Source organism: Barbatula barbatula (genome assembly GCF_947034865.1).
Source record: "Barbatula barbatula genome assembly, chromosome: 12".
NCBI lineage: Eukaryota > Metazoa > Chordata > Actinopteri > Cypriniformes > Nemacheilidae > Barbatula > Barbatula barbatula.
The window spans coordinates 4,047,735-4,070,681 of NC_136775.1; the positions used below are offsets into that span (position 1 = coordinate 4,047,735).

The 22,947-nt window shown below is 38.2% G+C and overlaps 1 protein-coding gene across 4 annotated transcripts in view; it reads left to right on the top strand.

Annotated features, from left to right (window-relative positions):
- The window catches only part of oxr1a (oxidation resistance 1a), a 109,416-nt gene that overhangs the window by 69,627 nt on the left and 16,842 nt on the right, over positions 1–22,947 (top strand). For all 4 annotated transcript variants that reach the window (XM_079469644.1, XM_079469643.1, XM_079469642.1 and 1 more), the window contains 5 exons: positions 1,433–1,515; positions 9,922–10,029; positions 12,864–12,980; positions 20,528–20,680; positions 21,677–21,858. In XM_079469644.1, coding sequence (XP_079325770.1) covers positions 1,433–1,515; positions 9,922–10,029; positions 12,864–12,980; positions 20,528–20,680; positions 21,677–21,858 — 643 coding nt within the window. The remainder of the gene's footprint in view (positions 1–1,432; positions 1,516–9,921; positions 10,030–12,863; positions 12,981–20,527; positions 20,681–21,676; positions 21,859–22,947) is intronic.

Here is a 22,947-nt window from a genome sequence, read left to right on the forward strand (position 1 = left end):
GAGACCATATTGAACCAAAATGCGACTCCCTTGGGTCCACAGCAACACACCCGCCACGCGTGAAGTCGGTTGGATGAACGGTTCTCGACATAATTAAAATGCAAACGAACAGACAGACAGAGATGCATGCCTTTATTGTAGAGAAGAATATGTTCAGCTGCGAATATTCGGTGTTGTGTACTACAGAAGATTCGAAGCTCCAAAAATGGTAAGCTCCCGTTAGGACGGAAGCATTCAATAGTTCGTAAGGGAACAGACAATATTCAGAAACAAGGATATGTACACTAATTTGTACAATTCCTGTTATTTCATAAATGCAAAGACTGTTCTGTGAGAGCTTCCTTGGGGGCAGTACTGAATCAAAAAATGCAAAATTAGCTCCGGTTATCTTCCATTTGTGTTTAACAGACGAAAGAGTCATCGGCTGTTTTTAAACTATCGGCCGATAGGATAAAAAATTGCTTTCATCGACCGATACCGATTATTGGCCGATATAACAGAGCATCTCAAATGTTTTGGTATATTTAAGTTGTGCTGCGATCCGTAACGTTTTTGGTTATTGAGCAAGACCATCGAAAAATTTGTGTTTAAAATAATCTATGTATTTGGATCATATTCGCAATGTCATAATAATGATTTGTATTTTGAGTTGTCAGCTATTTTGCCATAAATGTCTTTCTCTATTTCTAACAGAGATGGTGATATTGAGGCAAAAATTACGAATTGCAGCTTTATTTAATTCAAGTCTATGTCATTTTCGTATCCATATTTTCACCAGTTTGATCCAATCAGCCACACCAGTCATTGCAAAAGCGATAATCAGCCAATGATGTTCTACAGCCTCCTGTCACATGACCTCCCAAACACAGGCATTAGAAAGTAAATGTTGCTATTAAACATGTGGTTTATTTGTCATATTTGTTCAGTACTGCTGATGAATTTCTCATCCAGTGTTTGTCTTAGAAGGCACCGCCTCTCTCACCTCCTTAGGGAAAACGCTCCTGCGTGAAAACAAACACACACTGAATCGCACCACAACACAAATGTGATATTGTCAGGTACCAGCACTCCATCTCGCTCCCTCTCTCTCTCTTTCATAGAGGTCAGGGTGGTCTCCATCTATTACGGGCATTTGCAGCAGCGGGAGGCATTGCAAGGTGAAGACACATCGGTTGTCATTGTGCTGAGTGAGAGAGAGAGAGAGAGAGAGAGAGAGAGACAGAGGGAGGGAGAGAAAGACAGGAAGGGTGAGAGATAGAGAAACAGAGAGAGAGAGAGAGAAGCTGTGTTTTCTGGCTCGCCGGAGTCGCTCACTCACACTCGCTGTTGACGGATGAGCCGTCGGACGAGACCGGGAGCTCGGCAGCGTGTGTCAGGCTGAGGGGTGTGCGGAACATGAACGTAATGAGAACCTTCCCTCGCTTGCTTTCAGATACTGGCCAGAAAAAGACGCCGGAGAAGAAGGATGGAAGACGGATGTCGTTCCAGAGACCGAAGGGAACCGTTGAGTATTCGGTAAGTGTGAATATCAAGCCATTTTCATTGACGTTTATGCATGTGTTGTGTGTTTACATAGCTGAAATGACAAGGTCATGGGTTTGAATCCCAAAGAGCAAACCTTGAATGTAAGTGGGGTTGAATAAAACCATCTGCAAAATTCAGGAACGTGTTTTGTTGTGACGCTCATCCCGGGGTTGTTTACTTTGCCGGAGAGGTTGAGAATTTTCCACATGTACCCGCTACGTTTCTCTAAGAGTTTGTTTTTGTGTTCACGCTGAAGAACGCTTTGAGACCCTCACACCAAACAGATGTGTCTTGTGTATTTAAGATGATGAGCGGTGGTTTTAACAGGGAATGTTTACATTTGCGGCGAGGGGCTGGTTTGTTACATCTCATTCCGCCGGTCCGCACGAGACCGTCCTCTACGTTTATAAACATGCATTCCATCAAAGTGTTCAGAAATGACCTTCCTCCGCGTTTGCATTTGTATTGATTTGGCATGCGTGTGCCGTGCGAGAGAGAGAGCGAGCGAGCTTCGATTGTCTGTCCTACCAGCTTGTTGTGTTCTTGAAATGACCCTCAAATTCCAGCTGCGGGCAGAACGCTTCTCGTCTCTCTCCCTAGTAACAGGAAGCGTTTGGGTTGACGCGAGCTCTGGAGTTGAGCCTGGAAGTGGGAAAACGGAGGAGCTGGGAGACTGAGATGCCATTTGCGCAGCAGATTGAAATCCGACTCGTTTCATAACTTGCATCAGTCAGCCGTGGATAGTCTCCGCTATCACGGTTCTGTCTCCAGATGCTTCGGAAGATCCGGGCAGGTGTCTGACACCCTCTCTCTCAACACGCACACACACTCCAGATCCATCTCTGTCAGCCATGGAGTGACTGACAGGGCCTTTGTTTTCCTCGGCAGAGCGTGAAAAGTGTTCAAGGCGGCAATGGGGCATTTTTCAAGCAGCATGTTGTGAGGTTGTTTGTGGTTTGGGGGTAAACAGATATGGGACTGATATCTCTCAATTTCAGCTTGCTGTGCATGGCGGAGTGCTGGACGACTGGATGCGCGTTGCATGTTTATGATTCAAGAAGTGCTGTCAGACCCATCGAATGCCTGGCCGAGACGGGTGGGGAGGATGTGGTCATGTTTTGGTGGACCGGAAAACAAATTCTGCGCATTTTTTATGCACTGTTACTATTATGCTTTAGGTTATACTTATAGGTTTTAACTTGTGATTTATTTCCCCCTTTTTGTGTAAAGCTAAACAAATCAGTTATTGAGCAGATACATAAAAAACTGTGTTGGGTGTGATTTCTCAAGGAATGTATGTTTGACTCCATCAGAAAAGTACGTAAAGTGACCTGCAATTTCATGTTTGTACCAGAGATGGCACAAGAAATGCAAAACGGTTTGCAGCTCTCATCCAAAGATATTGCAACAAGTTGCATCGATGCTTTGTGGCACTGAATGAATTATAGTTTAGTTCATCTTTTTCCTTTACGGAGCTTTTTGAAATGCATTGTGGGATTGGCATCTAAAATTGCTTTAGACTTTGGCCAAAAGAAGTGTTCTTAAAAAGCATGACATAAATGCTTCCCATCTCCCACTGTCACTGTTTCAATATTGGATCACCTAGGTTTACTTCAATATTTCACAACTAAAATGACAAACTATATATCATTGGACAGCTCTAGGAATGTTGATTTTATATTTCGGAACCGTTTTGTAATAGAAATCACTTTGTAAAAGAAAATGTCTCAAAGGTCACCGGGCCCATTTGGTTACATTATAAATATTACATATTCGTAATCATATTTTATTGTAAATTAAAAAATAAATCAAAAAAACTTCAAGAATGTGCTTATATAAATGGTTGAAATGTATTAATTCGTCATTTTTATGCAGTTAACAATTGGAGCCTATATGACACCTAGTGGCAGTTGTTGGTGTAACGATTCAAATGATCCCAGAAACCACATTTTTTGTGATATCAGCTTGAAATTTGAAACCAAACTTAAATTTTCGGGTGTTTTTTTGATGAGAATGTCTTTTTCTTTTTAAGGGTGAAATAAAAATGAATTTAAACGTATTATTAATGTACAATCAAACTACTATCAAATTAAATTTTTCAACTCCAGACACTTTTACAATAAAGTATATGTTACAAAGATCCATAAAAGGGAAGGAAGGAGGCGGGAACCGCCGAACGTAAAATACTTTTAATTAAATTAACAAACAATAAACCACAACATAAAGTCCAGGCCTGGTCCTCTCTCACTGACGGTCCGGTCGCTCGTCCTCTTATGCTCCCGATCTCCTCCATGCTCATTATCACTCACGCACCGGCCTCGAATCCCGGCTCTCGTCCCGCCTACCTCACTACAGTATAGAATTTAGCATCCCACAGTTATTAAATTAATTTATTAAAACTAATTGAAATGTTGAAAGCCCCACCCTTAAAAAAGGGCGATGACGGTTAAGGGGTTAAAGGGTAACGATTATCTTTGAAGATTTATTTTTGCTGCACGAAAAAATGTATAACGGCCTCATGAAATAGTGTTTTAAGATCAAGCAGATGCCTCTGCCAGCCATTATGGCAGTAAGCTTACAGAGCATTTAAAGAGTAAACTGTAATTTTACTGAAGAGTTGTTAACGCCTTTGTCTGCCCTTCATCAGATCAGTTATGAGTGCTCGGCAAACATCACATAATTCACGTCACGAACAAAGCTGATATGGGTTATATTGTCACTCATACATTTCAGATCACTGTTGTGCACCTTGTTAAATCTCAGAGATGCAAACAGTCAACATTTCAGTCTTGGGCAAGACATTTAAACACAAGGTTGTCCCAGTGGGATTGATGCTGTAATAATTGTTCTTTAGACCATTTTGAATAAATCTGATATTTTGTTTTAATGAAGTATTGCAAATATTCTTGTCATTCAGAATTCATTCAGTTATTCATTACATTTAAATGAATAATCTTCACGACGTGTAGGTTTGCTTTCTCATGGCTCTAAGAACTTAAAATATATCTGACATCTCTAATAAATGAAATATTATTTAAAATATCGACTTTTTACTAAATTGCTCTGGCAAAAAGGAGACATTAGATAATAGCCGGGTTTCCATCACCCTGGGATTATGCACATCAGAAACGAGTGATCGTAATGGCAAATTTCTAAATAAATTTTGCAAAAATATTTTTACTTATTTTGGGAAAAACAGTTTAGGCGAATAATGGGATATGTAAACACATCTGCCGACTACATTCTGACGTAGCGAACATTAAACCCATGAGACTTTATAGCTAATTATGTGTTTGCGGATATCAGATGTTTTTTTATTTACTGTTGGTTACCATGTTACCAATACTACCGCTTGACAAACGCATCAATTTCGCATTACGTTTTTCTTCTGTTATTGCGACCTTTAAAAGGATTTGCATCACGTTTGGATGAAAACACGCCTAATGAAGTGGAAGAGTAGAGAGCTAAAAGATTCATGTGGATAGATGAGATCATGTGGTTTTGTAAGAATTCATATTCTTGTCCAGTTTGAGTGACTGGTGCAACATTGTGTGATACGGTAATATTATAAGTCTGTAAAATCTATGTAAAATTATACAACCAACATACAGTACGTTTCACATTTTTTCTGATTATTGATCATCTTCCAGACATCAGGCTTGAAACTTGAAATTACGGTTAAAAATAAATGAATTATTATTATTGTAAACTATTGCAATGTGCATATAGCGATATGCATGTTTGCAATATATTGTGAAACCCTACATTGTTAACATCTACTATAAACCCTGATGATTACAGAAATATGATAAAACGTCTGACAAGTAATAGGCCAAAGTTGATTTCCCAATTTGACCTACAGTACTTGTAAACTCATGGTTGTCCAGGAGAAAGGAAGTTACAATACAGGTGGTTTGCTTGTATCTGCACCTAAAACCAACATCAATTTTTGTAAATAACACACGGTAGCTTCAAGAAACAAGGAAATGTTTTCCACAGGTGAGCTCGAGAGGTCGTATATTGATAAAATGTTGTTCAGCCCCAGTCATGGCTGTTCTGAGTCCAATTAAAACAGCCAGAGATTTTCAGCAATACTAAGACTGAGATCTCACTAGAGAGAAACTGACTTGATGCTACTTGAATAAAAAAAACACAGAAACAACATCTGATTCTTCTCAGGTTTACCCCGGAGGACATTACTAACCAGATGCATGTTTTAACTCTAATATAAGCATTAAGATATAAGAATTACATGTAAAAGCACAATGGATGATGCGGCTCATCATTTTATGAAAATCATTGTTGAATATGCAATTATGCACGGTGCACACTGTGTACAAAATCAATAGATGTTTTTTTTTTATTGCTAGATGGCTGGGTTTATATTCAACTGCAGAAAATGGAAACAGTTCGTCCTAAATTCAGAAAGCCCACATGTTGTAGACTACATTACTTTAAATTTCCACTAAAGCTCATACGGTATTGAATGTCAGCGCTGGGCTGAGTTGAACTGAGCTGTGTTAAATGAATTTGAAGTGTGGGTGGAGGTGGACCTGGATCACCCGTTGACCTCCTCCTGTTTTGTAAAGACTGTCATGACAGATATTACTTTGTTTTTTCCATTTCTTTCATTTTATGGAGAATATCAAAAATGAGCAACAACATTCGTGGCTGTCTATTTAGGGTAATTCAAATAAATCAAATGGGTTCTTTTTTATGTATCTTGGACCAACCTTGGATGGTGTTTTAAACCATCCCCATCTCAAAACCATGGTACAGTTTTTGGCTGCACATCAAAAATATTTCATATTACAATGGTTTTCAATACCTTAATGAGTTGAATTCTTCAAAGAGTTAAGTACAGTCTAAGTTTTAGCTTGCTCGAGATACTGAAGGATTTAGCGTTACTGTTCGCTGCCGTCTGTCTGAAACCTCGTATCTCCACATTTCTTTATTTTGCCTTTTTCCAGAATCATTTTTATTAATCACCCTTTAAGTTTGTCACTGGGTTTTGCAAAAATGTAACCAATAAAATAAAACTATCAACAAGTCCTTGTCAACTTTGAAAACACAGTATTAAATTATTGAAAAGAACAGTTTTTTTTTTCATTTTCTGAAAACTGTGAATTTGGACATCACCGGTTTTGGAAGGACTGCGGTATCTATGTCATAAGTTATTGCATTTGCATTGCATTTAAATATAGCGCAGCCCTATTACAGTATTTAAAAATGTTTCAGTGTTGTTGTCGTATGTTAAAATACCAATATGGTCGATTGATGTAGATTTGGGTCAGATTAACCTGTTAAGTTTTTAACTTTACATTATTTGATGATTTCATCCTGTCAAACCAGACAAACTTGTATTATGTGTAACAATGAGAATGTTTAGACATTCTAACAGACGCATTTTCACTCTTAACCCAGCTTCCTTATCTCTTACTCTCTAACTAAAACTCACGTTATAGGGTGGAAGTTGTTCATGTTTGTGGGTTTGCGTAACATCTCTGTCTACTTTTTTGACTTTAAGATGTAGTGTGTCAATTCTAAGCAAACCACGGGTTAATCGAGAAATATTTTTTTAGGGTTACTTTTCATAATACTATGATACTTCCATACATACGGTACAATGGTAGTGTATGATCATCATATTCATTTGCGTCATACTTCAACTATCATGGTATTTCCAAGGTAGCTTCCACCAGGTACTTCAAAGACGACCATTGCATCATGATGTCCAAAATAGCACGGTTTGGATTTTAAAAGTGTTGCTCTTCTGCGTCCTATAAAAAGCAGGAATGTCAACATCTGCCAAGACTGCTGAGCTAAAATTAGTTCTTTAAGTGATCATACAGTTAGCCGGCGTGTGCCATGAGGGTTGTAATGACAGCATCGCTATGGCAACACCCATGCCACAGCAGTCTTGATGCCCCACGCACTATGGAGCACGTCTGATTTGACATTCAGCTTATTTACTGGAATGTCATTTCTAGCTTGATAAACTACTGTATGTATTTAAAAATGAGTACATCACATTGATTATACTTTTATTATTTTATACAGAATGTTGTAAAAATGAACACAGGTAACATTGCAATTAATACAGGACCTGAATTTGATCTTCTTCAAGATATGTATTCACATACAAACAAATTATGACATTAATCCACACACTTTAACAAATAAAACAATATGTCAATCTTTCTTTCAGATTTTCACATTTTTAATGGGATTTGGCAGACAGATTTATCTGAAATAATGTCATAATTCAAAACAGATACATTTAAACTGGTATCATTTGTAACACAATGTAACAGTTGTTTTGCCAGATGTGTTAACAGAAAGGACGGACTAATATAATCCCATATTTGCTAGTGGATTACTAACAGGATCATCATGGCATATATATATATAGATATATATATATATATAGATATATATATATATATAGATAGATAGATAGATAGATAGATAGATAGATAGATAGATAGATAGATAGATAGATAGATAGATAGATAGATAGATAGATAGATAGATAGATAGATAGATAGATAGATAGATAGATAGATAGATAGATAGATAGATAGATAGATAGATAGATAGATAGATAGATAGATCCTAAACAGTATTTTAAATGATACATGCACATACGGCTATGAAAAAGGTTTCATATATTGTATATATGTGATATATTAATGTATTATATATCTATATTTATATCTTGTACTTCGTTCTTTGCTGTACTGACTAATGCAAATCTGTTCTCCTTTTTTTAATCTGGTCACAAGGTTGCATTTAACTTGATCCATCAAAGTTTCTTTCCTCTCCTGAGAAACCTCGAGTCTATAGGTGTCTGGTAAATGTTGAGTTTAGTCTAGACGGCGCTGATGACTGTTACTTCTGTGTTTTTGGCAGCCAAAAAAAAAAATGTCTGAGACCGTCAGCTGACACTACTCACGTTGTATATTTAACCCCGATATATTCATCCACGCCTCTCTTTAAAAAGAGGACGACATATCTCCATTTGACTTAAAATATGAGATTGAATTAGGAAGCATGGGTATGAGAGACAGATCATATATTTTCCATCTAACAAGGGGAGACATTAGGGTCCAGTTGGGCCAGGTTGTATTTACGCTGAATTGAAGCTACAAATAAATAGACCACGGAAAAGACGTTTTCAAATGCCTCTCGGGGGATTCAATGTTCTGTGCCAGACAGAGGGGATGAAAGACCGCACTACCGCAGGGGCATTGAGAATATCGACTACAGACGTTCCCATCTGAAGAAAACTATAAAATTTGTGTGAAAAATGTGTACCTGTTAGTGGAGGAGGCTTCAGGCAAAAGAGAAGAGAAGTCTGAGAGTACAAATGGCATTATACTGTATATGCTAGTGCTGCTTATTCTGCGATGTTTTGAAAATTTGGTGTGGTGGAAAAGTATTTCCAGAGGTCAGTCACTTGACTGACATGAAGCTTAGAATATTTAATTTTGTGTTTAAATGCTTGGATTTCTTTTTTAGACAAAGTATAATTAGTCAAAATATTTTTTAAATAAAATGTTATTTAAAGTAATGAAGAAAAAGTACTCCGTAAAAGCACAATACTTTAAAAACCCAAAAATGTTGTCATCATTCTCTCACCCTCAGATGTTTACAAACCAGTATACATTAATTATTTCTGCTAAACAACACAGAAGATATTTGTAAGAATGTCAGTAACCAAAGATGCTAAAATAAACGCTTTTTTGATTCGTTTTAAAATTAAAAGGAATAGTTCACCCCAAAATGGTCACCATTTATTTTTTTTATTCTTACTATAGGAAGTCAACGGTTAAGATTTGTTGGGCGAACTATACCTTTAAACATAATCTCCATAGTTACATTTGTGTTATTATGTCATACTTTTATTCTTTACTTATTCTAAAAGGTGTGAAATGTGTATTAGATATGAAGTTGTTTTTCACATCGACCGTTTCATCAGACTCATGCGCACACCTGACCCCCAGTTAACTTCCTGTTTGTGTTCGTTGATCGTTCTGGCTAGTGGCTAATATCACTTTCACACTTCATTTATATTAGAATTGATTCATTTTGATATTTTATTGTATACTAATTGTATTGAATAAATCATTTGTTGATGCTTCTTATGTTTGTAATGTGATGTATTTTTTTGTATTTTGCATGTCAGAGGCTGTTGATGGTTGTACTTCCTCACAGTTTGAAAAGGGGGAAGCATATTTACACAATTGCAACATTTCTCTTCCTGTTAGCTCTTTTTTCATTGTTTTAGTGACAACCCTTTTTTAAACATAAGACATCAATTTGGTCCAAAAAGGAGAGATATTGAAAGAATGACTGTTTTCTCTTCTTTTCTGTTTATTTTTGTTTGTTGTGCAGGTGGAATCACGAGACACCCTCAACAATATCGCCCTGAAGTTTGACACCACTCCAAATGAGCTTGTTCAACTCAACAAACTCTTCTCCAGAAATGTGGTACCTGGTCAGGTGTGTCTCTTTCTCGCTCTGATAGACTCTCAAATGCTTCTTAAAGGCATAGTTCACCAAAAAATGAGAATTCTGTTATCATTTTCTCATCATTTCGTACCCGTATGACTTTCTTTTGCAGAAAACAAAAGTAGATATTTTGTAGAATGTTGGTAGACGAACAAGCTACACTACCTATTCACTGCTATCGTATGGACACAAAACCAATGCGTGTCAATGGGTGCCGCCATTGTTTGGTCGGCTTTCCTGTCGCTCAGGTGTATGGCGTTAACAAAGTCAAGGTCAAGGGTTCGATCCCAGGGGATTCCACAAACTTAGGCCACGTTTACACGATTTTGAAGTTTTGAAAAGTTTCACGCACACACGACAACGTTATTAAAACAATCCGCGTTTACACAGATCCTCAAAAATGACTAAAACGATGTATTACGACATCACTCTGTAAAGCAAAAATAACCGTCGCTAAAGAGACCATAATACAGAGCGCTGCATTTCTCCTCATTCATAGTGAAGAGAAGCGTGTGCACATAAACAAACAAGATGGCGAAAAGTTTGGACATTCGAAAGGTTTCCTTCCATTGAAGCTCGTCAACAACGCCATCGACAAAGTTGTACCACCATCTACTCGTCCTCCCGGGTCTGAACCAAAAGCGCAGTTTAAAAACCCTTCGTCGCCGTGAATGAGTGTTAAGATTTTGCTGTAGGTCTCCGCTGGTGGTTATAGTATAATCTACAATTTGCTGGAGAAGTGTTAACAAACTATTGCGCAGCGCAAAAAAACCCATGTAATCCACCATTGATGTATTTATATCTCTTTCGTTGTGTTTGAATGTACATGCGCTTACTTCACCCCCACACCTAATACACATTGTCACGATGTCGTTTTCTCATTCTTGCGTACTTCGGGGTTTACACGGAAGTGACAACGCCATGGTTTTCAAAAACCTGCACTTTAAAACCCGTTTTAAAAAGTTTGCGTTATCAGTCCCCTAAAACGCCGTTTCCGTGTAAATGGACAGCCAAATCGCATAAATTGTTTTGCGCTTTCACTTGAAAACGGTCTCGTGTAAACGGCCCCTTAGAAACAAATGTATAGGAAAATGCAATGTAAGTCGCTTTGGATTAAAGCGTCTGCCAAATGCATAAATGTAAATGTTAACAACATCCTTCTTTTGTGTTCTACAGAGGAACACAAGTCAAACAGGTTTGAAATGACAACATGTTCATTTTTGGGTGAACTATCACTTTAAAATGTACCTGAAATTCTATTGACTGTGCATTTTACTTCCATAATAAATGTCAGTGTCCTTAAATGAGGTCTTTAAGGACCCACAATCTCACAATAATTGTTTTCCCCATATCATGTTTTTTTGTACTTATGAAGTATAATTTTTCCCTCATCAATATATCTCAAGACAGACAGAGAGACATGAACGCTGTTGCACAATTGACCAAGTTAAACCTGAATTGGCTTCTAAAGTTTTCCTCTGCAGACTTTCAATAGACAATTTGATCTCTGCCGAGCATTTGACAAAACATCAATCTCTCACCGTTTAATATGGTGCAGCAGCAGCATATCAATTATGAACGATATGACATTAGCCGGATAATATCACAATCTCTCAGATGGTGTGATTAATGACATTTCTCTCTGAGTCGAGTATTCCACCATCTCCTCAATAAATACTCTAAAGTTAAGCAATGCGGCTGTCTGTTGACACTCTCTTGGCACTGATGGCAGTAATGAGAGGGTGATAGATGGAGTCGAGTGTTGGAGATGGATGGCCGCCGCTGCGTGACACAATGTGGCTGGAGGGCTATCTCAGCGCGTGACTGAATGCTTTGGCTTGTTTTATTAGCATAATGCTCGGCTGAACAGCCCTCAACGTTGATTCTGCTGCCCTTGAACTAGCACGAATGAAGCTCTGTTTAGTGTCCAGAGATCAGACGTGCAGTCAGAGAGATCACGCCACAAGCTTTAAGACTATTCATTACTAATGTCTTTCTATATTTTGTGTGTGCGTGCTCGAGGAAATTGTATGTTACTTGGCTGTAATTGTGTACAGAATGACTACAAATTTGCCACAGAACACATCTTTTACAAATGTTCCTGTCATTCGTATCTATTGAAGAACTAGTTTAGTTCACTCTTGACATATTGAACTTGTATGACTTTATTTCTTCTGCAACACCCAAAAGACGATACGTTTAAGAATGACGGTAACCAAAAACTGTCGCCCTATTGACTTCTATTGTTTGGATACAAACCCAAAGTAATGCAACGGGGACCAACGATTTCGTTTACATTCTTCCAAATATCTTCTTTTGGGTTCTGCAGAAGAAAGTCATACAGGTTCGAAATGACAAGAGGATGAGTTAATGATGACAAAATCTTCAATTGTGGGTGAAATATGCATTTCAATAATGAAACGTTTATAGATTTCACTTACGAAGAACAAATTCCGTTTATTAGTATTATGTTTGAATTACGTGTTTTGTCATATTATATAGTTCTCTTATTAGACAAAGTGTGACTTCTGTAAAGTGTGATATTATTATTATAAATTACTGTGATACTTAGCAGTTGGATTAGTGTTCAAATATCCATTAATCCATAATATCAAGTCATTTTAATTGGCTTTATATAAATACAGAAGTTGATGTTACACCATTATTTACGTGAGGTAATGTGAGCCTGTTGACATTATAATTAGCTTTATATAAAAATAATAGAAGTTTAGTGTATTTGTTTATTTAGTATGGCTTTATGTGAGTAAAAAATAATGCATGTGGTAATTGGCGATTGTTTGTAACTTTTGTGGTTGTGATTACAGGTTCTTTATGTTCCTGATACCGAGTGTGTGTCCAGTGTGGGCAGCTCTCCATCCTTCAGTCCCAGCAGCCCCCTCTCTCCCACCTCCTCGGAGGCCGACCTGGAGAAAGTGACCACGGTACGTGACATTTCCTTCTAAACACTGCGCTAAATCTTAATTTAACCTGAAATCCTGAAGGTCTCAAATGCTGTTCAGCTTACTTTGACCACTTACCCAAGCTTGCGTATTTTGTGTAACCCAAAAATCTCTCATAATTTACTTAACCTCATAGATGAATCATTTTATATTAAAACAATGTCCAGTTGTCTTATTATATAGGCTTCAACACGTTGAATGCTGACAAGCGTTTACATATTAATGTATTCCAAATGACTTCATTGGTTTAATATGTTTTCTGAACAATGGTTGTGTAAAGAAACATGCATATTATTTATCATAACTTGAGTTAAAAAAAATCCAATAGTGCACAATGCAATAAGGAATACTGTTGCATTTGACTTCTCCGGTATGATGCTTTGCTTCATAGACTGCAGTGCATTAGTGAACATTTTGACAAATGTGAAAGATACAGAGAGCTCGTGAAATATTGTCGTCAAGTTTAAGCGAAGAAAGCGTGCTTTGTTTTCCATCAGCTGATCGGAGGAATGTCAATGTTGCAGAATTCCATGTTGTTGTAATGGTCGCTATTTGGTTATTGTCACGATAAATGTAGTTATAGCTGGAATTCCTGTTCTCTAGACAAATAACACAAGGTCATCAAATGTTAAATAATGCAAAAGCTATAGTTATTTCATGCAAACACACCCCTTGTTACCGACGAGCAGATAAATACATGACATTACACAGATGGATTACTTGTGCAAATTTGCTTTAGAACAGGTTTTGAAATCACCTGGATGAAATAAAATCAATCTGCGGTCGCTCGCTGTCAGATCTGACATTTACACACCCACAGTAATCAAATACCTGACGTTACTGTGTTGACTTGACCTCATTTATGGAAACACTCCATCTGAATCTGAAGAAATGTCCCATCTGTATGATGGCGGGGCTGGGTGATATAGCTAAATCAAATGTTACATTTCACATGCTTCAAAGTAGATTTGACATTGTATTTTTTTATGAAGATATTCACTAGAATAATATTTTTAGCATCTCACCTTTGGCATGGAAGAAACACGAGTGTGTTAAATGCTGTCGGTACCTTCTATGTTGACTAATCCACAGAAAAGAGCTTTTACCTTTATGAAAAGAGGCAGCCGTACCTTTCACTGCCTCCTGGTCTCCATAGAGACTGCGGTGATGGTGCCAGATTCCTTTCTTAACATCTGCAAACCTGCCTGTTTGTGCACTCAAACGCGTTTTACCTTTCGGTTCTTTCATGTGCGTTGAGGCCGTTCGTTTCAGGAGAAGGAAACTGTGATCTGGCTTGCAGTCGACGTGACGTGATAAGATAAAGCCCTCAAAACAAACAAATGTTGCTCTACGCTAAATTCTAGTGACCTCCCTACCTAGACAGCATCATGGGTACAATACAATAATCTGTCCATGTTAAACTTACTTGGCAAAAGGAGCAATAAAGACAACGTCATCTTCTCTTTATTTTGAGCGACATTTTGTATGGTGTCCCCTTTCCAAACTTTTGAGTTGTGTTGGGCTAATTATATAACTATTTATATTTTGATTAATTTATGTTCATATTAATTTGTATTGTTATTGTATTGTATAATAATTCTGTCGCATTTAAAGGGGTCATATGACACAGCTAAAACGAATATTATCGTTTGTTTAAGATGTAATGCAATGTGTATACATGTTTTACAGTTCATACCGTGCATGTTTGTATCTCCTTTTTGCACCGCCTCTCTGAAATGCGCAGATTTAGCTCATCTCTCTGAAAAGCGTGGTGTGCTACGATTGGCCAGTTAACCAGTGCGTAGTGATTGGTCAAATACTGCAAGCGTGTGACGGAAATGTGACGTCTCTTACCATATTTGGAACATCAGGTTCCAAAGCAATTGTAGTGACAGGTACGCCCACCTCACTTGCGTATACATTTGGGCGGTCTTAGTCAAATCACACCACAAACTGACGTAGATTTGTTTAGGTGTGTAGGTGTGGTTACACGAGGTGTTTTTTTTGCTTTTCGATTGAATGCATCTTTTGTTCCGACTTTAATTTTTACGTGTGTCTAATACATGCATGGGCAACTTGTAACACATCGAAGACACAGAAAAACACGTATTCGCGCCATATGACCCCTTTAAGCAAACCGTATGATACATTGACATCTAGCGGTTGCGCTCGGTATTGCAGTCTAAATTCGAAATATTGGAGAGACAAGTTTAGCCAAGTAACAGTTCTTCTCGGTTTCTTTGGATTGTTTTCAGAAATAATCACAAAAGTGTGCATGCGCAGTAACGTTTGTTTATATTGTAAAAATGCAACCGTCTATAGTTTAAGTCTTCTACGTTTGTTTAAAGCTGCCATCCACAATTCTGTTGCCATCTCTTTCTAGAGTTATTTTCTTTTGAAGTCAATGACTATGACTATTTTATACATTGTAAAGTCTATTCATTGTATTGTATTGTATTGTGTTTTACATTATACAAATTTTTATTTACAGCTTTAAATATTTACAATTTATGCTATTTGATATGAAAATAACATCAAAAAGTGTCTTGTACTAAATAAGGAGTACTCTTTGTGTGGCGTTTTATATTGGCCGACTATGTAGAGAGTTAGTACACTACATTAGAAGGCAGCTGTCTACGCAGGGAGTCCATCTTACTCGGTTTTCAGACTGCGCCTTTCTCATTTTTATGCCGTGGCGTGTTTTGACCCTATGATCCAAAGAGAGTTGTTTTTGTGCACACTACACACCGACTGCTCAGGAGACACGGCGATGCATAAAGTAGTGTGAGTGGCAGTCTGATCCCGTTTGAATATGTCATGCAGAGGAAGCTCTTCAGTTAAGCAAGCATCTCTTTCTCTTCCCCGACTGCAAAGATCTCTTAATTATAGAGCCATTACAGCCCTGCAGACTGGGATCGTATCAATTATTAAAGTGAATGTCTTGGCATGTTTGTGTGTAATGAAGAGCGATGGTGAACACAGTGTGCTGTTTGTTTGCTTTGGGAAGTAGATATTTTCAGTTGAATCTCGCCTCAGCTGCGGTTGTAATGCATCTGATGGGAATGGTTCTCCAGTGGTTCTCCAGTTTTGATGTGGACACTAGGAAAACGTACTATGGTACTACTGATCTTTGAGTGTGTATTATTTGAGGACATCCAATGTGAGGAAATGAATGAAAAAATGTCATTGTACAGTAGATATCTATGAACTTTCTTAGCAAGGTTAGGGTACAGGAGAGGTGTGTGCACCGATAAGGTTTATTCTTTAAACAAGGCTGAAGGTTATTGAAAACTGAGTAATGTGTTTGTATGATGTTCGTTTGACCTTACACAACCTCAGAGAGTCCGACTTCGTCGTGCCTCAAGTTTGGCTTTTGTAGACTGAAAGTAAAACGAATCGCTGGATTTCCTGAAGTCTCAATGGATTAGTGGCCCTTGAAAAATTTGGAGCGTCTTTTGGCATGTCAAAACTCAACATCACTTTTAGATGATAGAATCGAAATTCTGCACCTGGCCTTGAAGCAACTCCTGTATAATGTCTTTCCATTATTGTTGTAAAAATAGGTATTAATATGTATTAATACGAATAATACTATAGTATTTTTGTGTCACTGCAGAGTATTACTGTTTAAAAATGTGTTTTCATCGAAATAGCACATAACAACAAACCCCTACCCATGGTTTTACTACACCTAAAACATGGTTACTGTTGCAAATTGGTTCATTTCCGTAAGGGAATGCGTGTCAGGCTCTTGCTTCCTCTCTGAAATAGCAGATCTTGGCCAGAAGAAACTGCAAAATGGACAAAACTTTCCATTATCAAAAGTTTGACTGTGTGAGACTCTCTGAAATATGGACTTGAATTTAGTCTCCTGAGGTGCTTGTGCCCTTATCTCCTGTATTATTCCTGATCTCACCCTCCCTTCCTGCTACGTGCTAAATTTAGTGTGCTCCACAAGAAAATGAGAGGGAGTGAAAGACAGACAGAGAAACAGAGGAAGAGAAGTGTGTGTTTGTGTGTGTGTGTGTTAGAAAGAGAAGCTGTGTTAATTATCTGCGGCTTCTGGTATTGGCTGACACTAGGAAAGGTGACTTTGTCCAGAGTTACTGGTTTGACTTCTTTTCCAGAAACTTTTTGTGCTGCTTTGCTCGTGTTACTGACACCGTGAAGCACTTTATACAAACCGTATATGTATTTTTATTTTTTATTTCTCACTTGCTCCAATGTGCTGAAAAAACACTGTGTTGAACATCACAGGTATTTGTGCTTTAAGTGGATTTTTACGTTAAGTTCTGCCCCTGTGCAACCCATGTTCGGCCACCAGGTTGAGCTGCAGGTTGTTGCGTAATATTCCACAACAAACATCTGTATGTACACAAATGCAGACGATCATTAATTCATAGAGCTGTACGGTTAAGATCATCCTTCTGTTGTGTTTCACTCAGTATATGTCTAATAATGATAACATTTATGTTGAGTGCCCTTCCATCTCTCGCTTCAGACTAGTGGTAGGGATAGTAAAGATAGTTGACCTAAATTCTGTCATCATTTATTCACCCTCATGTCATTCCAAACCTTTATGACTTACTTTTGCAGAACACAACAACGGCGGTAGCCATTCACGTCTATTGTATGGATACAAAACCAACGCAAGTCAATGGGTACCACCGTTGTTCTGTTACCGACATTCTTCAAAATATCTTCTTTTGTGTTCTGCTGAAGAAAGAAAGTCATACAGGTTTGAAATGAGAATAAGGTAAATAAATGATGATTTTTGGGGGAACGATCGCTTTAAGTTTGCAGAAGTGAGCGGATCTAACCACACATATATCGTCGTTATCCTTCTTCACAGACTTAGCTTCTAAATCCAGCTACTGGTCTCCTCCAAGCTGGAACTGGCTAAGATGCTCCTCACTGAGCTGTGTGAAATCAGCCCAGCGTAGGTAAGCTCCAAATGGCCTTGAGGAGATCCACACACATACTTTTTCTCCTCCACGTCCCTTAGGTACCTCACTCTTGCACTACTGCAGTCCAGACATTTCTATCCATTTCTATCTCTGTATTGTCCTGTGATCTTGTCAGCCCTTATGCCCAAGTAATTGAGTTTTAGACTAAAGTAATTGAGAAATTGATCTGTGATTTGGTGCGATGATGTTGTTTATCAGCTTTCCTGTGGTTCAGTGTTTAGAGCATGGTGCTAGCAACGCCAAGGTTATGGGTTCGATTGCAGATACTCGGGTACTATGTATAGTATAATGCAATGTAAGTCGCTTTGAATTAAAGCGTCAGCCAAATGCATAAATGTAATTAATATAATGAATTGACCACGAATGCAAAAGAGCATACTTTCATAATACACAAATAAAAAAAGGATTTCAGCTCTTAGAAGGGGGGTTTTCCAGAGGCCAAATTTTCTCAATACCATTTTGTCATGATAAAATGGTATAATATAAAATGGTATTATCGTTCCATTTTTTTAATGCGTATTAGGTCATTATATAATAATGAATTTTTGATTCTTTTTACCAAAGATTTCCTTATGTCCAAAACTTCAGCCTCCATAGTATTTAGTTAAAAGGCTCTATGGTGTATTGAGTTATTTTCAGCTTGTACATGCTTTTTAATCCCTTGAACACGACTTTCTCATCGCTGCGGGTAATAATGGCGTTGCTGATGAAACACGCTATAAACAGCAAGCCGGCGTCAGAGTCTGTAAATACACAATGCTCTCTAGCACATTGTAACAGTGGCATCGAGTCTTCCTGCGCTGTGCGACACGAACGCCTATTTCCTGAACTGACAGAGGACGAGGAGCTGTATTTGGAAGAGGAGGAAGGCGTTCATTGTGAATGGGGTTTCAAGAAGGCATGTTTTGACTCTCTAGTTGCCTTTTCTGGGATCTGATGGGCGGGGTGCTCTGTCACAGCACGGCAGGATGGGTAACGTGGACGCCAGAAGATGAGAACAGCGACTGCCGGGAAGATTTTGTGAGAGCAGCTTTGGGGATTTGGATAACGAACGTTAATTGTAATTGTTTCTAAATAATTTTTATGATCCATGTGTTGTTGTGGTGATAACAGACCTCGGCGCTCAGGTAGTTAAGAATCTTAAAACTTTTTAACCTGTGATGGAATGGAAGAGATTTTGTAGGTATTTGATTGTTCTAGACTGTTGATGTGCGTAGCCGATACCTTTAATGCCGCGCCTGCGACTTAACTTTTTAGACACTGAGAATTTGTATGTGCATCAGTAGTAAGGATTTCACAGAAGCATTATAATTGTTGTGACAGCTTCCATGTCACAAACACTGTCACAGTCACATCCTGTGATGGAGAAGCCAGGAGAGAGAGAAAGAGAGTCTGTGGTATTTTTGTGGTCATTTGCCTCGACACTTTCACATCGCTGTTTGTTTCCGCTGTATTGTATTGATTTTTTAACATGACTTTTTTTGTTGTTAAAATTATATATGTTGGTGTGCTGTGTATAATAATTATTTATATATAAATACATACACATGCATGCATTTATATATTTAAGATATATTTACATATATATATATACACAATATAAAATTGATACACAAGTTATACATACGTATACTGTATATATACACTGTAAAAAAACGTATTCTTTTTAAATACGGTCAAAAACTGTAAAATTAAACCAAATTTACAAGAATAACAGGCAGAAAATGTAACTTTACAGGGAAAACCTGTTATTGTACGGTTTATTTCTGGCGTCTTTAACAAGATTTCTTTTTCTTACAGTTTATTTTTGAAACGCGGTCAAAAACTATAAAATGACAGAACAAGACAACACATTTACAACAAAAATAGGGAAAACTATTTAATATCCTTGTATCCTAGAATTATACAGAAAATAAATATTTTACGGTATATTTCAGTTTTTCCAGTTTACAGAAAATGTCAGGTTTTTTTTCATGGATTGTTTTACGGTGAATGAAAATATATCTTTTTTTTCTTAAACTTATACATGCGTGTGTGAGTATTTATATATAGGCCTACATAATTATCATACACAGTACACCAACATATATTATGTAAACGAATTTTTAAATTAGTCGCAATTGACGTGTGTGTCTGAGATCGTGTGTAGAGAGGTTGGTCAGAGTGGAAGTGTGTGTGTCTTTTTGTGTAAAAAAGGGTTGTTGAGCGTGAAAGAGAGAGAGATAATGTGTATGTGTGTGTAAAGCAGACAGTTGTGGGCAGGAGGTCATGATTGCAGGTGACCCAGCGCGCCCACGTTCTGCTCCTGCTGTCTGAGCATTCACGCCGCCTCCAGAACTCTCTGCACAAGTCTGCGCCCTCACACACACAATCACAGCACTACCCACAATTCTGGGCTGTCATTGAGCAAGGGCAGAAACATCCCGTATTTATTTACTATGGCTTTACTCCAGCAACAACTCTGATGCATATTGTATTTTAGCAGACATGATTACCATGGTACATTTTTGTGGCAAAAATGCCGGTGAATGAATGGTTTGTGATCTGTTTTGTCTCCCTCAGGACTCCATTGGTCCTCCTCGCTCCGATGTTCCCACCCCTCCGATCCTCTCCGCCCTGCGGCCCTCCCGCGTGGTTTCCTCCACCTCGGAAGAAGAGGAGGCGCTGACGGAGAAGTTCCTCAAAATCAACTGCAAGTACATCACAGATGGCAAGGTAAGTCAGTGTTCACATTTCGGCTCAGTTGCATTGTCAAAACTTGTGGAAGAGTGCAGAGACGTCCTCAGGATGGTCATTAAGGAGACTGCATAGCCAGGGATTTACAAGATGTGCTGATGTTGTAGGACATCGCAAGCGCAGATCGCTTACACTCAGTGGATACCTTCTGCATTACATTTCTTTCTAGCGTCAATGCAGTGCTGGTTCGCTCTCACTGTGTGTTCACATAGAGCGCGAATGAGGCGTCAAAAACGCGCTATTCGCGAGTAGTTTGACGCTTGAACATTTTGTGTTTACTCGCTTCATTCGCTTCATTCGCGTCATTCGCGCTATTCGCGCGTGAAAAACGCGTCATTCGCGCTATTCGCGTCATTCGCGAGTGAAATTCGCTTCACGAATTTTTTTTACAATTTACCGGATTCTCCGACCTCCTCACTCACTTTCTTCCAAGCAAGATCCTTTTTATTCCTATTTTTATGAACACGTATCATATAGTTCCGGGTGTCCACACACTGAGATGAGCTTGTCCTCCATTTTTTATTTCTGCCTCTGCTCTCTACGTCACTACTCAAGCAGGCGCCTGATTGGTTAACGCGGCGCGAATTTTCGGCAAAGTTCAGATTTTTCAACTCGCGCAATTCGCGTCATTCGCGCAATTCGCATCATTCGCGCTATTCGCGTCATTCGCGCCGCCTCATTCGCGCTATTCGCGCCGCAAGCGCGTCTATCGCGTCTTTGCATTGACTTAACATGTAAATCACTCGCGCTTGACGCCTCATTCGCGCTCGGTGTGAACACACAGTCACACTGTCCAATCATTTGTGTTCTCACTTTGACCTTTTTAGATACAGGACCTGTAAGGTTTAAGGATGATAATGAGCTATAGACTCCAGTGAACTATAACCAGGACTACTTTGAAAGCTCTGCAGGGTTGAAATAAGAGTCCCACATGTAAATAAGGACTTTAATCTTAAATACTTCATATTTTTACAGGGTGTTGTAAGTGGGGTGTTGCTGGTGACGCCCAACAACATCATGTTTGACCCTCATCGGACGGATCCTTTGGTTCTGGAGAGAGGATGTGAGGAGTATGGGATCATGTGTCCGCTGGAGGAGGTTCAGTCCGCAGCCGTCTACAGAGAAATCACAGACAGCAAGATCCGCGACTCAGTGCCGTAAGACAACAAGCTTCTTCTGATGCACTTTAGAAGGACTCATCACATAGCTTGTCTCTTTTGATTAAAACAGGAGAGATTGTATAAAGGGTTTTTAACCGAGTGATGTGGAGATTTTAGTGACATCTAGCGGTGAGGTAGCAAATTACAACCAACGGCTCGCTCCACTGATCACCCCTCCCTTTTGAAGCACTACAGCTTTTTTGCCGAAGGAGATCACGTATTTACGAAACGCATTCTGTAGAGCAGTTTGTCCCTTTATGAAGAATTCCATGTAAGGGGAGCTGCGGTGTATTTAGATAGAAATGACTAATTCTAAGGTAATAAAAACACTTTTATACACTTTTGAAGACATAGTTATGTATATTATATTGCATTTCTGTCTATAGATCCTCCAAAAAATAACACACTGGACACTTTTTTCGAATTTGAGATTTATTAATAAAATACAATATGCATTTTAATATGATATTTGCATACACGTTTATACATGTATAACATATTTATGAATAAATCATAATTATATAATATAATAATACATTTTTGTGTGTGACTAGACCAGGGGTATTCAATTAAAGTTCGAAGAGGTCTTCTTCCAAACGGAGGTCCGGACAATGTTTTTTGAAAGTAAATAAATATTTAATCAATTTAGCCCAGTTGGATATACTGTATAAAACATATGATATTTTATCAGGCCATTTATTTTAGATTTTGATATATGTAGCCTATGTATAGGCTCTGTGGTGTTAGGGGAATGCCCTCTCAATAGAAGTCTGATAATTAATATTTGTAAATATAACTACTGACAACATGCAAACATGTTATATAACAACAATCATAACAATTAAAATCATAAATAGAAAATAGAGTTACTTACCAAATTAGCCTTTCCATGCCATTGTCACCTTTTCACTTTCATACCAGAACTACTTCTTTCTTTAAATAATTTCCCAATTAAAACGTTGTTCATTACAAAATGTAAACCTGCTTGTGAAAACCAAGTCCTTCATAAAATCATCCTACAGAATATTCTGTGAAAATATTACAATATCTTCAATATTGACCGAATAAAACCAAATTCTTAGTGAA